The 16,592-nt window shown below is 47.4% G+C and overlaps 1 protein-coding gene across 1 annotated transcript in view; it reads right to left on the reverse strand.

Annotated features, from left to right (window-relative positions):
- Positions 1-3,488: 3,488 nt before the first annotated feature.
- The window catches only part of adgra3 (adhesion G protein-coupled receptor A3), a 30,669-nt gene continuing 17,565 nt past the window's right edge, over positions 3,489-16,592 (reverse strand). Inside the window, exons 4-19 of the mRNA XM_069705189.1 lie at positions 14,151-14,222; positions 13,979-14,050; positions 13,512-13,672; positions 12,642-12,855; positions 12,375-12,539; positions 11,656-11,857; positions 11,407-11,556; positions 10,757-10,915; positions 10,479-10,664; positions 10,052-10,259; positions 9,696-9,904; positions 9,305-9,429; positions 8,143-8,266; positions 7,406-7,551; positions 6,679-6,774; positions 3,489-5,986 (exon numbers count right to left, since the gene is read on the reverse strand). Coding sequence (XP_069561290.1) covers positions 4,534-5,986; positions 6,679-6,774; positions 7,406-7,551; positions 8,143-8,266; positions 9,305-9,429; positions 9,696-9,904; positions 10,052-10,259; positions 10,479-10,664; positions 10,757-10,915; positions 11,407-11,556; positions 11,656-11,857; positions 12,375-12,539; positions 12,642-12,855; positions 13,512-13,672; positions 13,979-14,050; positions 14,151-14,222 — 3,742 coding nt within the window. The 3' untranslated portion in view covers positions 3,489-4,533. The remainder of the gene's footprint in view (positions 5,987-6,678; positions 6,775-7,405; positions 7,552-8,142; positions 8,267-9,304; positions 9,430-9,695; positions 9,905-10,051; positions 10,260-10,478; positions 10,665-10,756; positions 10,916-11,406; positions 11,557-11,655; positions 11,858-12,374; positions 12,540-12,641; positions 12,856-13,511; positions 13,673-13,978; positions 14,051-14,150; positions 14,223-16,592) is intronic.

Raw genomic sequence — 16,592 nt, forward strand, 5'->3', positions numbered from 1 at the left:
TTAACAGACAGTAAGACAGGTAAAATCGCTCAGACTTTCTTTGTTTGGACATTTCCATCCCCGTATGCTCATAGCCTCATTCACAGCCTTACGGTGTGCCAACAAGACAAATGGATTCCAGTAGACAACACTTCAATTTCTGAGGTGTACGTGTGAGAGAGACAGCTCCTGTCTGTCACCGTGAACAATGCTACCTTTTTTTTTTTTTTTTTTACCTTGCTATAAATAACAAAGCACCTGGACAGAAAGACGAAGCCAAATCAGTGCAGACAGATTGGCACAGGTGGACGGATGGCGATACGAGGGCATTAATGAGAGCGCAGGTCTGCCGACACATGGGGATGGGAGCTCTGCGGATGGCTTGATATCATCATTAAAGGCCAGTGTGTGTGTGTGTGTGTGTGTGTGTGTGTGTGTGTGTGTGTGTGTGTGTGTGTGTGTGTGTGTGTGTGTGTGTGTGTGTGTTTTGGTGTGACTTTGGGAAAAAATGGAAAATGGCATTGGACAGTGTTCGACCATCATTTAGGTCGACTGAAAACTTAGATTTGACTCTTGCAGACAGTAAATATATCAGTAGTGGTAAATCCAAGCTCGCTGAGTACAAAGAGGGGAATTATTTAAAATGGCTTAAGAATCCACACGCATGCACACGTTGAAGCATAATCCTGATCTAATGATCAAAACCAGTTAGAGAGCCTTCCCCCTCCTCTTGCCCCTTTCCCCCCCCCCCCACGAGATCACCAAACGAGCATCTATTTCTGTCTTCATCTCCGATGGTGCCCAAAGTTAATCATGATATATTTGGGTTTGCACAAGGTCTCTGCGCTGTATTTAATGAGGAGATTTTGCTCATGTGGGAATTTCCCCACATCGATTTATCAAAGCATACGGTTAAAAAAAAAAAGAAAAAAAAGAAATGAAAATGATATCTTTACGTAACACTTCGCAGCAGTGTGAAAAGGACCGCGGGCTAAGGCTGATTTTTGTGGCCCCTCCAGGCCATCGCGAGGTGAGAATTGCGGCTGATTTTGCCGTTCGGGGCGATTTCCAATTTCATTGTTTACATTATTTAAGGTGGCAACTTATAACCGTCTTCTGCCAGAAAGCCCTTACACTGGAATCAGTTTGAGTTGAGACAGAAAGGTAAAGTGTTCATCGTATGCAGGCCCACGACTGGATGTCGCAACGGCGCTTTCAGAACCCATTAACGTGTCATTACTGAAAAATGGAATGCAAAGAAGTAGTATTCTCTATATCTTTCAGTTTTTCTCTTTTATAAGTCAAATGTGAGCTTGAACTTAAGGGAAAGAGTTTGACCAACTAGCTGAAGTATAAAAAGGAGATGGAAGTTCGGTGCCTTAAGTGAGAGAGGGATTTAAGATCAAGCCCCAGAAGTTTTTGCCTGGATGGGCAAAAAAAAAAAAAAAAAAAAAGACAAGATAAGATGCCTTTGACTTTGAAGTGGCCATTGGATTTGACCATTAAAATGTAAAGCTAAGGTCAAAGTTCACTTTAAATTACAGTGTAAGCGTTACCCTCCTGAAAATACAAAGTGAAACACAAGACAAAAAGGTTAGCTCCTCCGGTAAGAACGATCTTATATGATCTGCATTCCCCATCAATATTAGTTCATTTAAATCGGATACACAATTAAGCATCTTTCTGATTTCCCTAAAAAAAAAAAAAAAAAAAAAAAAAGCCTTTTTTTAATGTTTAGTCACAAGCTGTTGCTTCAGAGAAGAGGTGAGTTTGCCGTTTTGGAGAAAATGATGTGCAAACGTAAAAGGAAAAAAAAAAGAAGAAAAAAAGAAAAGCAATTCATAATCGTTGTCATAATATCGGTTTAATGCGAAGGACAGCGGTCATTTTCACAGCTTCCGCAAGCACGCACCAGTCTTCAAACTGTCAGCAATATTTGTGTAACGTTCGGTTACAAGTGTTCAAATGTTTGCAAAAGCCCTGACCTTCGCTCAAACATGATGCGCACGCTGACGTGACTAGGCAAACTTACCAAACTATCCAAATGATCAATTACCTGTGCAGACAGCTCTGAGGTGACAGTGATCGTCACATTCCCCGGGTGCTAATTAAGTCTTTGATCCACATGTCGGGCCCGGAGGGTGGGGTGGGGTGGGGTGGGGTGGGGGGCCTTGGGTGATTGGCTCGCCGCAGGTAAGAAATATATGGCCTCCCCTGGATCACTCCAGTGGCGAGTTTCCACGACAAGAGCCAGATGCTTCCTCCGGGCGCCACAGCAGCAGCAGCAGCAGCAGCAGCTGGGAGATGTAAACAGCGCGTCACTCGCCTTGACGCCGGTCGTCTCCGGGCCTTCCTGGGAAGGAACCGGGCTCCGAAACGCTCCGCGGAGCACACCTAAGTGGAAACCGGGCGGGCAAGCGAAGGAGACGTCACGGAGGGATCGTGACGTTTGTCTGAAAAAAAAAAAAAAAAAAAAATGCACCGTTTGTCACCGACGGATGCTCTGGGAGTATGAATTTAATTCTCTCATCTCTGGCTTATTATGTCCGAGACGTGCGCTCTGTAACCCGAAGACCTTTTTTTTTTTTTTGGAAAGAGACAAAGACCTAAATGACTTCATTTGTTTTATCTTAATTTATTATCGATTTCTGCTCAAGGTGTCCCCGCGATCTTAAAGCAGAGATTCTATCGGTTTATTTGCCTTGATGAGCTCCCCCCCCCCCTCACGCAGCACAAACATCCTCCCATTGTCATTCAGGCCTCGCCGACAACCTCGGATGAACTTTCTAACAGATGGCAGCGCTCAAGAACCTTGGCGATTATTTGAGGATCACTCTTCGGAGCCTCGTGGGAATCAGCGAGGCTGCCACTAATCAAGGCCTAACTACTCTCTGCATAATTCACAAGTCTTTTTTTTAATTTTTTTTTCTTTTTGAATAATTTGTCACATCCAAGATGGCTCGGCCATCTATCTCTGCCCGAGTGAAAGATGTGTTTTATTAATACGCCATTAATGGAAAAAAATTGGGAGCTATTGGAGCTGCAACGTCTCTCCGCTTCCCCGGTGATCGAGATGATCCCTGGACGGCGATCAGTTCTCGCGCGTAGGAAATTGCTGGAATAATTTTCAATCTGACCTTCCAAGATTTTTTTTTTACGATTGTTAGCTAATGACGTGCTGTGAAGATAAGAATATTTCATCACTTCGATTCGGGAGTAGTGGCCTTATTTAAGGCATTGAGCAAGAATGGCTGGTTCCGACTACTTTACAGCAGTAAATGTTGTCCAATGGTTTCCAAGCTGGGTGGGGGGGGTGTCAGTTTAGGAACTGTCCCCTTTGAAAACAGAATGCAGCGATTTGCAAATCATGTAAAACCATATTTAATTGAAAATAGACCAAAGACAACATGTCTGCAAATCATTGCGTTCTGTTTTTTTTTTATTTACATTTTACACAGCATCCCAAGGTATTTTTGGGGGGGGGGGGGGGGGGAACGGGGGTTGTATCTGTTGTGGGGGTAGGGGGGGGGGTTATAGTGGCTTCAGAGCCTCCCTGAACCCCTAGAAAAGAGGAGAACCGATCCGAGATCAGACCTGCAATACGACGCTGTGGCTGTTCCGACACAACCGGTAAGTCGGATAAATGGCATTCGCCAAGCAAAAACGGACACTAATCCATCTCCCCCGAGTACTCAGCAGTCAAATCACACTCGGCGTCTCCCGCGGACTCTCCTGCACCGCGGCGTCGGGCTGCGAGTGGGACTCCAGTCGAGCTGTCGGCGGTGGAGGAGACAGACGGGGAGAAGCTGGAAGAAGACACTTCTCTCTCTCTCTCTCTCTCTCATTATCCTTCCTTCTCGCGGCGGCTTCGCTTGCCCCGAGAGTCGGCTGTCAATCACAACCGAGGGGCATCGAGTCAGCGGGGGCCCCGCAATCGTACGGCGCGCACCCGTCAAGTCTGCCGGCAGGCGGGGAGGAAACGCCTGGAGAGCCCAGACGCGCAGCCAAGTCGCAATTAAAGTGCTGCGCTGCTGTGGAGGAAGAAACCTGAGGCCACCTGAAGGTCAGTGGAAAAAACCCAATTACCAGCTTGTCAGGAGGAGTAATTCTTGGAAACAAAACAGCTCCGACTCACCTTCGCAGAGGTGGGGGAGGTGGAGGGAGGTCCCAGAAGATGAGAATCTGGGTGGTTTTGCGAGAACAAAAACTTTCAATTAGGTAATCAGAACTTTTGTTTTATTACTGTTGGGCCAAAGTGGAGAAATCCGCTCCGGGGGGGTGAGTGTATGCACAGGACCACAGCTCAGACCGCCCAGTTACATGTACGGAACTCTCAAATGGAATAAAGGTGTTGGATTACAAGTTATAAAAATAGAACATTTACACAAACGTATCTACAAAGACAGTTCAGTGGCAGTAATGTGGCTAATTTTCCAATAATTATCTTTTTCCAAGAAAAAAAAAAAATGTACAACCAAAAAAAAAAAAAGAAGACATTTCACAGTTTAAAAGGCGTGAGCTGTTATTCTGCAGTCTTTGGGACGGAAACCGTTGCTACACAGTAGTTTCATGTTTCCACAAGCCGGTCTTTACGCTGGCTGCGCTCTCTGTGGTGATCAGGGGCACCGCTTGGCCGTTTTCTTTAAGCGTGCCACCGTTTTGGGTGACGAGGTTGAGCCCGTACGACTTCGGCTGGCTTTGCAGTTCCGCGCTGCCGGGCTGCTTCACGGGACCAGAGTCTTTGCTCGAGGTCGACGCCGCAGCGGTCGCCGCCTGCTCGGTTTCTACGGCAACCGCTGTCCCGTTCCCCAACGCGCCGCCGCCTCCTCCTCCTTTGTCTGCGTGGCGGGGGCGCCGCGGCAGGCTCGCGCTGTCGCTGCTGTCCTGCTGCAGCTGGCTCTGATGCCGCTCTCTGTAGGCCATGTAGGCCGCCCGCCGGCTGTTCCGCGCGGCCATGTCGTAATGGTGGTGTCGCCTGTGGGGGGCGCTCTGCACGCTGCCCTCCACGCTGGTGGGCACGTCGTAGGCGTACTCCCGCAGCACGGTCAGCCGGCTCGCCCTGTGCGCCCGCGCCCTGTTTTTGTGATGCCGGCCCGCGGGCCCGTTCGTGGCAGCCGCCGGATTGGCGATGTTGTTCATCGGGCGGAACTGCACCTCCACGGGGGCCACGTGCATTTTTATTTCGTTGTCCAGCGAATGCTCAGTCAGGCTGTTGTCCAGAACGGCCGTGCCGTTGGCCGTCGCCGGGGCCGAGGCGGACTTGCACTGAGCCGCCTCCGCGTGCAGATTGGTCAGCTTGCTGCCGTTGGCGGAGTTGCGCATGCTCGGGGCGCTCTTGTTGGTGTAGGAAGAGTCTGCGCTGCTGTGGCCGCACTTCGTTGACTCCCCGTCCGCCTTGCCGTCGGATCCGGCTGCGGCCGCCGGAGCCACGCCCGGCTGAGGCAGAAGGACGTCCTCCTGCGCGGAGTACGCTCGTCTGCCGGAGCAGCACGCCTGGGACCAGTAGCGCCTCATGTCCTGTCTGTTGACGCAGTGATGCGCCACCATGAACGCCCCGAGTGCCAGCGCCGCCACCCCGAACAGGCAGGTGAACGCCAAGTCGAAGGGGTGGTCCTGCGACACGGCCATGGCCCCGAACACCCAGAGGGCCGCGTAGAGCCCCAGCGCCCCGGCGGCGCCCATCAGCTGGGCGGCGAAGGTGTGCTCGTTCTCCAGGGCCGACAGCGGCACGGCGTGCGGGGCGGACCCGACGGAGGACGACGCCTCGTGGGGATGAAGCTGCAGAGTGACGGAGAGGCAGTGGCCGCTGGGGGCCTCTGGTCCGGCCTCGCTGCTGGCCGAAGCCAGATGCTGCTGCTCTTCAGTCGACTCCTTCAGCTCGTAGCGGCGCTCGGGGTGTCGCCGCAACTGGAGCAGGATGCTGAGGAAGTACATGCAGTCCACGAAGATGATGAATCCTACGGGGCCATAGAAAGCCCCGATACTCGGCTCCCACGCCATCCAGCAGCTAGAAGGAGAAGGGACAGACGAGACCGTTCAAACATTTCATCCACAGTCGAGACATTGGACGGAGCTTCGAAGCTCATTTAAAAGAGTTCTTTATGTCCACTTAGATCTTCGAGCAACTTCTAACATTAAATGATCCACGGTGCTCATTAAAACAACACCTCGTCACCCCATCTTAATCCGTCACGAGCATTATTTACTTTCGCAAACTTGAAATTACTCTGAAAAACTTCGGTGTCTAATTTCTCCAGTTACTGTCCCATTACTTTTAATAACACAGGCTGAATTTGTCTTGCTTGCAAGAAATTAATTAAACTCCAAAGACTCCGAGACAGATACGGGTCCAGATTTCTCAATTAGTCAGCCACGCTGCACACTCTAAACAGCTGCCACTGTCGAGAGGGGTGGGCGAGCTCGCTGTAAACTGGCAGCAGTTGCTTGTTGCTTGGATGCACATATCATTAATAGGCATCTATAATCAGAACTTTGGGGGATAAACTTTTCCCACCCACATAAAAATAGCCATTATTTACTAAAAGCGCTGCAGTCTGGCCGGTCGATTACAAAGCCAATTCCTCCCGAGGACAGACTGTAAAAGTATGCTGTGGGCTCGGATTGCTTCCTTGCTAAATACTCCCGTCCAGATAAAATGGCACACGAGCACAAACTGAAGATGGTAAAGGGCCCGCTCACTATGGCGCGTTGGTCTGGCTGCCGTAGTTTTTGATGTTAGCTGCTGCAGTGATCCCACAGACGATGATGGGTATCCCTCCGCCGATCAAGTAGAACCTTTTGGAGAAAGCAAACGGAAGTGGTTCTGCTTTAGTGCTTCTGTTTTCTGTCATGACACGTGGGAACGACGCTTGGAAACACGGGAGGTCCAGCGATGTGTGTGGCCTCCACACTGACACCATGTGGCAGCTTAACTATTAAAACACATAAGAGGAGAAGCAAACTCTGTGCAGATCAAGAAATGACGAGTATATAAATCTCGTATTTCATTTGATGACACAGTAGAGTTTTGTCCGCACTAAGCGGATCATTTGTATTAAAAGAAACCCATCTCACTTGGGTCATGTGTGGCCTGCTGTGTCTCACCCACTGATAAAGATAGAAAACAGACCACAATCTAATTACGTCAAAAACATCTCCTATTGATGGTACAAATTTAATTGTGGTAATTCAGGTGGCTGGCTGCTATGTATTTGTCTATAATTGTACTTTTAATGCAGGCACACTGTACGGCAAAAGAAACGAGAGAGCACCAAAACACTCGATCTTGGTGGCGTCTCGCGTCGTCTCTTGACACGCGGCATGATGCAGCAAACGCGACAGTATTCCGGCTGTTGCTTGGTGCGAACATGTAACGTTCCCTTGCCCTCTGTGCTCGGTTGTCACGCTCGAAGAGGTGGAAACAAACCTCAGCATAGGCCGCGGAGGCGGCGGCGGCTCGTCCAGCTCTTCGTAGCGCTTGGCCTTGCGCGTCACCTGTTTGTAAATGTTGCGCGCAGTCACGCCCACCCACAGAGCGGTAGCCAGAGTAGAGTAGTGCAGCAAAATGCCCACCTGGAGGAGATCACACCATGATAATTATATGACTTCACTAAGGCAAAAAAAAACAACAACAACAACAGACTCTCATATATCAGGATAACAAAATGCTCCTTTCAGGTTCTAATGTTTCACCAATGAAAGCAAGAATAATTGATGGGAAGCACTGCGTGTGGGGGATTTCAATTAGCATCGTGAATCTTGAGCAGTTTTCTATTAAGCGTGTCATCATCAGCCCGAGTTGAAAAATCACCTTACGAGATGCAGCGTTACACCTGAGGTGATCAAGTAAACAAACAACACGTTCTCTGCCAAACTTTTTCACCCAGATACTTGGCAGTTATGGCGCAACGAAAAATGAATAAGTAATGAGGAGAGGCGCAGGATTGCCCGGAGCCACGGGAAACGATCAGCTACATATCTCTATGTATCTTTTACTGGGTTTCCCCCGGTTTTATGAACGCAGTGAACTTGGCCAAAGGCAACTTCGTCAACCTTTTTTCCCTAGAAAACATCCAAACGACTTGTTCATCTCTGACTGCTCATTATTAAGCTTGAATGGGGGGGATGGGGGAGGAAGGGGGGGGAGGGGTGCTGTATACTCACTGCTTGACAGACACTTGAATATCGTGTCTGATTGATGCCGCCTACAAAAACCCCACTTGTGAGGGAGAGGTGGAAGCCGAGGTTGACCAGCATGTGCCAAAACTTGCGGCTGACACGGACAGACCTGTCGTCACAGAAACAACAGATCACAGATTTAAAGCTCGAGAAAAAAATAAAATAAAATGGATGTTGTGAAAGTATCTCCTGTGGATTGGGTTTATGTTGACACCAGGACTGGGAAATAACAATACAAATTTGGGATGTGAAAAATAAAGAGAATAAAAACTTAACAGTAACATTTTGAGAAACTGGCATTACAAAAGTAAATAGACAGGGTAAACGTCTAAATTTATAAGTGAAAAAGATAAATATCACTTAATTACAATGACCAAATTACAATTTTAACATATTCTTAAAAAAAAAATTAAAAAAAAATCCCACCGATATTGTTATAAGAGGCAACTCATTCATTTGACTGGGGGATTTCCCATGATGCACCGAGCGCCGTCTCTCTCCCTGGACCTCTCTGCAGGTATCTATGGCTTGATGTCTGATCTGGCACCACCAGCCTGCCCTTTGTTTATTGTTTGTTGTTTTTCTACGCTCATCTTTTCTCTCTGCAACCCCCCCCCGACCTGTCGTGGCAGATGGTTGCACACCCCTGAGTCTGGTTCTGTCAAAGGTTTCTTCCTGTTAAAAGGATGTTTTTTTTTTCTTCCCTTCCCACTGTCTCCAACTGGGACCTGTTGGGAGTTTTTTCTATTATACGGTAAGGTCTTTTGACCTTATTATGTAAAGTGCCCTGAGATTACTTGTCTTGTGACTTGGCTCTATGTTCATGCCACTGAATTGAGTCATCTCCCACTATTTTGTTAAATTATTGTTCTTCTAGTTTGCTTTCAGGGGGGGAAATGGGAGAGGTTTTATATGAACATTTAAAAACAGAAAACAGAATTACGTTTGGAAAAAAAAAAAACCCGAACATGATAAATAACAAAGCAAAAATGAAAAAGAGAGATTGTTGTGTAGTGGGCTGAAATAAATGGGCACTTGGAACAAAAAAAAAAACAACAACAAAAAAGCAAAAATACATCCTGCATGGTAGTAAATTCGAGCAACCAGCAAAGCATAAGTGAATTAAAATGTTAGATTATTGTCTTACCTGTGATGGTAGATGTAGCTAACAATGATGGTGAACAGGCAGAGGAGGAGTATGATCGTTGTGGCGTAGATGACTGGGTGCAGGGGCTGAATGCTTGGAGAGAATTGTTCCACACTGCTGAGGTCCTGCAAGAAAGAAGAGGTGACAAATCCTCAGCTTTAAATAATACTGTTCTGTCATAAAAAAAAAAAAATTTAAAAAAAAATCAGTGCAAGATGCAAAGTGCCCTGACTCCAGTACTATATTTTCCTGGTTCATGTATGTCTGGTGAACCTTTAATTGGTATGGCAAAACCTCCAGCAAATTTCAGCTCATCATTATTGACACTAACTAGTGGAAAAACATCACTTTACAAAGGGCATGACTGGACATAAGGAGGAGCTCAACCTACCATAAGCAGGCCATAGTTCCCCAGAGAGCTGCACGATATGGTGGTGTAATTGTCGTAATGGTCCAGGATGCGGCAGCCGTCGCCCTGCCATCCTCCCTGACCTCCCGCCAGGCTGAAGTTCCAGCAGGCGGACACGGCGTCTGAGCCGCGGGCGAACCGCCGCACGGTGATGTTAACGGGGGTCCTCAGGACACGCAGGGACATGCCGTCTGATGGAAAACACCAAATCAGGGTAAAGACGCTCTTCCAGTGTTTAAGTCATCGCCTGATAACAAGCCCTCATTTTTGGTTGCTTTATTTTTTTTTCAAGTGTTAGAACATTTGCAGATTCTAAAACCAAAAACATTGCAACTCACCTATCTTGGCCATGATGACCGGGGTGGCCACACTCCTCCTCTTCCCTCCATCAGCCAGTTGCGAGGAGTTGCCAGTGGAGGGAAAAAATTTGCCATTGCGGAAGCCCAGTAGGTGGAGCTTGTAGACTGTGTCGTCCGCCTGTCCGGGGAGTGCAGCCTGGGTAAAGAGCAACTGAGGAAGCTGCAGGGAAGCCTCCACGATGGTGTTCTAAGAGGACGGAAAACACGAGGTCAAGATCCAACGATTCCTTTTTACAGTCCATTTCTTCTTCCGGTCATCTTTGTTATGGTTAAAAAAAAAAAAAAAAAAATGATGAACTGACTGACAGCGTGTATTTAAAAGCTCTAATCATAACCGCAGCCCACAATAAAAGCTTGCTTTAATGAAACCACAAACAAATTGTGACTCTTCCTGGCAGGAGCTGACCTTGTGAAGGATGCTGGAGAAGGAACTGGAGGTGTTGCATTTGAACGTGAGCTGGCGGTCCTGGCCGGGCGTGCGCTCCTGGCCGGGCGTGCGCTCCTGGCCGGACCTCTGGAATAACATGCAGGTCATGCCATTCCAGTCACTGGCTCTGACGGCGTGGGCCTCCAGTGCTATGTTGGGCGATGTCTGAGAGGAGAACGGCAAGAGTGACGCGTTTACGTTCCCATTCGGCAGAACTCGCAGTGAAACATGCCACAGTGCCGTTAACAGGGGCTGACCAGGGAGAAGGCCTGCGCGTTGGCCAGGCGGTAGACGGCGATCTTCTGGAGGCAGGCGATGATGCGCGAGCAGGCCAGCGATTCGCGCTGAGCCATCCACAGCACCCTCTCATCGGCCAGCATCAGGTTGCTGGCCATGCTGAGCATCACCTCACCCAGCTGGGAGACGCACACGGGTTCAAAATAAACGCGGGGCGGCGTCGACTCGGAAAAAGCATTGCATTTGTCACTTCGGTCACTCGCCAACATTCACTCCAGCAGCACATACTCTCAAGCACTCGAGTGGAAACAAGAGAAAATGTGGATGAGTTCAGGCAGCAACTTGTTTGTATCAAATGGCACTAAACACATGCTGGCGGGAGATGCTTGATTTGGCTCTTGAAGCAACTAAGTGACTATTGGAAACACATTTCAAGCATGATGTCGCACCACAAAACTTTTGTGTATGCTTTTAAAAGGCAGCGCTACTTGCCTGCAGCACTTGCAACACGAGCGCCTTAACTTTTTGTTGGCCTGCCGTTGCGCTCAAAGTCGTGACAACAAATTCTTTCTCATTAAACGACGTGACAGCAAACAGCTGCTGAGAATGAATCTATTTGTCCTTGCCGTTCGGTCGCAAACGTGAACAAATAAGCACGGGCGCCACTTGCCTCTTTAAGCTTCTCAACGAACTTCCCAAACTTCTCGATCATCTCGGCCACAAAGATGATGTCCATTTTGTCGGTGAAGTTGGCAGCATCTATCGTGTAGAGCAACAGGCGCTGAGCTCTGGTCACCACGTTGCTCTCGTTCAGCGGCATCTGGCAGGAAGACACACAGAGCGAGTTGGTGTGAAACGGTAAATGAACTTCAAGGGGAAAGACAATTTAAAAAGCCCGAGGTCAGAACCAGATGCACACCTGGTTGATGACGTAGAGAAACCTGGTGACGTCTTTCTGGAACTGGCAGCGGGAGTAGTCCTCCTCCGCCCACAGGCCCTCGCGATCACAGTAGCGCCACGCCTGCTGCTCCTCCCCGGAGCTGCCCGAGTAGGGGCCCGTGCTCGATGGCAGTCTGTTGCAGGGGAGGTAGGATCTGATCCCTGGCAGGGTGCGTGGCCACCTGAGAGAATTTAAATAAAAGACTGTCAAACGGATCCTTGCGGTGTCTTTAGTTCATCCTAACTTTGTGCCGTGCGAGTTAGAGCAGTAGCACCAGAGCAGTGACGCGATTCGTGGTCGGATCTGTGACACCTCATGCAGGTTTTACATTTAACCACGAGGGGGTGCTGCTTGCACAACAACGCCGCAAGAAAAACATTTTGTCACAGGAAAAGATTTTAATATTGATTCATATTTTCAACCTGCAGTTTGGCAAATGACATATATTATGTGAATAGAGCTACTATTTGCTGATCTTGTTTGGTTTATAAGATGCTCATTGTATCATATTAAATCAAAAAGGTCAGCTGATGGTATTTTTATCAATTGAAATGAGAAGCTTTTCTTAGCCCAAGTAAAATAAAAGATGTTATTGTTCTATTTCAAAATAAAATCCAGGTTTATAGATGGGAGAATTACATTTGACTCTAAAGACATCTGAGTGACTGGCTCTGTGTCTGTTTCAGTATCTACTGCACCTGAACTCTCCCTTGTTGTTGAACACTTGTTCAGGAACACAGTACTTGGCAGAACTTTCCAACACCACAATGTGGACAGTCCTGTTGGTGTTGCCCCTGCTGGTCCTGACCCGACACTCCCAGTTCCCCGTAAAACCAAGCTGGATGTTGGAGATCGTCAAGGCGCTGATGGAAAAACACAGAGGAGGAACTTATTCATTATGTTTACTACTCAAACGAACGTCACAATTTCCTGAACTTTAGTAAACTGAATGCGCATCATCGTACCTGGCAATCAGCGAACAGTTCTGCACAATGCTCTTCTTGATGACGATGCCCTGGGTGGCGTCAGACTTGACCATGCGGCCGTTCTGGTACCACAGCACCTGCATGTCCTCGGCCACCAGGGACGCCTGACACTGGAAAGGTAAGCTGTCCCCTTGAAAGACCACCTGTCGCTGGGACGGAGTCAGCTGGAAGGAGGGCAGCTCAAGTGGAGCATCTGAGGAAAACAACAAAGCGAGTTATAGGTCTCACAAAATAAAAAAAAAAAGGAGGCTGTCACAAATGACTCGACGCCGACATTTTTGTTTCACACCGGGAACGCATAATGAAGCTGAAACGGTGTCAGATTTTCTGGGTACTTTAGTGCTATTTGTCATTCATGTCAGGCCAGCGGCTCGGGCTAAATCTATGCCATGTATTTCATAATCCCTCACTGAGATGAGTGCCAAACTGATAAGACATGAGCAAGTACAAACAAAGGCAGCGGTGGCCTGGGCGGCCCGTGTCTTATCTCCCGTGTCATTGCACAAGACCCTGCTCCCCAAATACCAGCCTCACTGATACCAAAACAGAGATATTAAAGAGACACTGCACCAGTTTAGACAGCGCAATCTCAAAATGACTTATTTCAATATTTCAACGTGTCAGAGTGGAGAAATGACAGGTAGTGTCACTGAAATGATGAACAATTGCATTTCAGAGTGCCACTATTTTAGGATGACACCTTTGTGCTGTGTCAAATCCATGACCCGATGCATGTGAATGTTTGTGTATCTGTGTAGTTCAGAGGTGTGTGTGTGTGTGTGTGTGTGTGTGTGTGTGTGTGTGTGTGTGTGTGTGTGTGTGTGTGTGTGTGTGCGTGTGTGTTCGTACCACAGGTGAGCAGCTCCGGCCTGATGGAGGTGATCAGCTGACCCTGGAGAGACTGAGGGTAGGAGCACTTGGTGTTCTTCACAGCGATGTTCCTCTCTTTGATCCAACGCAGCAGCCACACGAGGTTGCAGTCGCACAGCAGATACAATGTCTGAAACTCCCTGGAGATGACAAGAAACACACACACACACACACACACACACACACACACACACACACACACACACACACACACACACACACACACACACACACACACACACACACAGTTTAAGTGGTGGAGTACTATGAAATATCGAGTTAAGTAACAAACAGCCATTTGCCTGATGGAATAGTCCAATTTTTCTGGCATATTATGGGACTTAAAGACAGTTTTGATTGCTTTAATGATGCATGGCAGATCTACAGACATCACAATCACACTTAGGCTGGCGTGTGATGTCAAAGTATCTCCTGAGCACACTTACAATGCTTTCAGAGACACCAAGCTGTCAAAGGTCCCCTGAGCCAATGAAGAGAACATGTTCCCTGAAAGGTTTCTGAAAGAATAATAAAAAAAAAAAAAAAACATTATTTCAGTCTGTTAATAAAAAAAAGAGAGATGATTATATCATATTTATAACAGTAGAAATTACTTACAGTCGGATCAGACTGGCGAGGCCCTTGAAGATGTCTACGTTAAGACAGCCGATGCTGTTGTTGGACAGGTCTCTGTAACACACACAGAAAAACAAGTTTCTGGTTTATTTGTTCCACAGTAGTCTTTATTAGGGCTGAGAATGTTTTACAACAACATAAACCATGAAAATCAGATTCTATCGTAGAAAAAAAAAAAAAATAATAAACACAGAAAATGATGCTGAGTTGCAGAGATAAAAAAAAAAAAAAAAAAAAAAAACCCCAGTAGGTTTAAAAGAAAACAAACTAAGTTTAAGAGAGGCATGTTGAGGCAGAGATCTCAAACATTCAGCTGACAGACTTACAACTTTCAAGGTGATTTTAGATCATGTCTGTGTGGGCCTGCAGGGGAACCAAACATCAAAGGCGGAGTAACACCGTGGGAGGTGATTAATCACCCGTGATTAATGTCAAACGTGTGTGTTTCTCCTGTGGATGGGACCTGACATGATGTCTCTTGGCAAACATCCGATAAAAGTGTCCGACACTCCTGACGCCTTTTTAGGAGGAGCTGCAGACGATCCCAGGGCCCAGAGCGGAACAGACGGACGCTGCCACTGCGAATCACACCTTATGTACAACTATTTAGATATGCCAGCAAAGAGGAGATATTCACTGGCAGCTCGAGGTCAATTTCAGGCACCGTCACCGCCCGGGGACCACGCCGGTCACACAAAAAGGTGGCTGGAGTTTTGACCTCTCGTGCTTACGACCGAAATGATTAAAAAAGATGAGGGATAAAGTGGAAATATATCCCGCTAAACAAAATTCAGGGTGTTTTGGTGCTTTTATTGTGAAACATTGGGTAGTTACACTGCGTGGGACTGCTCAAATGGCAATCTGAAATACAAACATGACTGTTTTAACTGCTCAAATTCACCGGAAAGGTTGCAACGGAGCAATATCAGCATTCAGGTGGAGTCGAGTGTTTCTGGCCAGTTGGCGAATTGATGCAACGTTCTCTTTCCTCTTGGCGCTGATTTCCGTCTCCGCTGCTGTCCGTCTGCCGCGTTCTCTGAGGTCCTGTTCAGACTTGACATTGACGTGTGTCTCGGGGCGACCTGATCCCCGGCGGACAGCTGGCCAGCTCGTAGTGCTGCGTCAGTTCGCGCCTGCCATTAGAATGCGTCTCCACGTGTCTCCAGTGAGCACTCGCGGTTGGATCGAACTTCCCCACATCTACGTGAACATGTACATCACGTTTAAAAAAAAACAACAACAAAAAACGTACAGAAATGAGAGGGGGTCGAAGCAAACGGCATTTTAAAAAAAAAGAAAAAAGAAAAAGAAACATCCTTTCTCTCGAAGCGGTAAATTAGCCTACATGTGACCTATTTCACATCTCTTAAGTTATTACTATCAATTATTCTCCCAAATTATGTTGTCATAAAAAAATTTATGATGCTCTTAAAAAAAAAACACAATAAATCATCCCTTATCATCCCAGCACTCCTTTTCATTTATTTCCATTACTCTTCTGAAAGGTGCTCGAGCAAGCAAAACTTTAAAGATAATGAACATGATCCGTCTGAGAGCCGTCTGACCTGAAGAAGCAGTCTGTTGCGGGTAAATAGTTTCACATTATTGCAGCGCGCCAGATAGAATCAAATAACGTGACGAAGCAATTGAACCGCAGGAACCGCTGGAGGAGCGTCAAGCCGAGAGTGTTTTCCTTCTTTCATTTTCGACTCAAAACAGACAGAAAAAGTCAAAACTCGTTCTTCAGGACTAAACCCCGCCAGTCGCGACGCACTCGCGTCTGTTCAGGCTCGGAGGATTGAATCGTTCCAGCAGGTTAGAGGTCCGGTTACTGGTGACTCCAGATATAGACCTCTTCTGGTTTATATCTGGAGTCACCAGTAAATTACCTCCTATTTTCTGTGCGCTTCAGTCGCGCTCACCAGAATCGATTATAGAGATATTTATTTTCTACTTGATATTATTTCTATTGCTTTTTGCAGAGGACGCGAGTTGAGCCGGCGGTTTTCTTCGGTGTTGATCCAGGACACGCTGCCGACAGAATGTGGCTGTATTTGTCCCAGACCATCTTGAATGTCGATGTATCCTGGATGCGCCTCGGGTTACATTCACGCCTCTGCTTTGATCTGTCCACTTTTCTACGGATCGACTAAAAAAAAAAAAAAAAAAAAAAAAAAACCATTTCAACGCCAAATGTGAGAAATTTATTTTTGACTGAAACAGTCCGGGAGAAAGGTGAGAGCGAACCGCCAAGTCGGGTCGTGAAAAACCGAAACAATTGGGCTGACGGGCACTAAAACGGAAGAGGCCCCGAGCTGAGCGGAGCTGCAAAGCCTCACCCTTATTGTCGGTAGATTATTCTCATGTGATTCGCCGATAACAAGTAAACGCTGATCGGGTCAGACTGAGCACTCTGGGACAGTA

This window comes from Brachyistius frenatus, unplaced genomic scaffold (genome assembly GCF_029030835.1).
Source record: "Brachyistius frenatus isolate BFR_SWC_R1_liver_20210118 unplaced genomic scaffold, ASM2903083v1 Contig_54, whole genome shotgun sequence".
In the NCBI taxonomy this organism is placed as follows: Eukaryota; Metazoa; Chordata; class Actinopteri; family Embiotocidae; genus Brachyistius; species Brachyistius frenatus.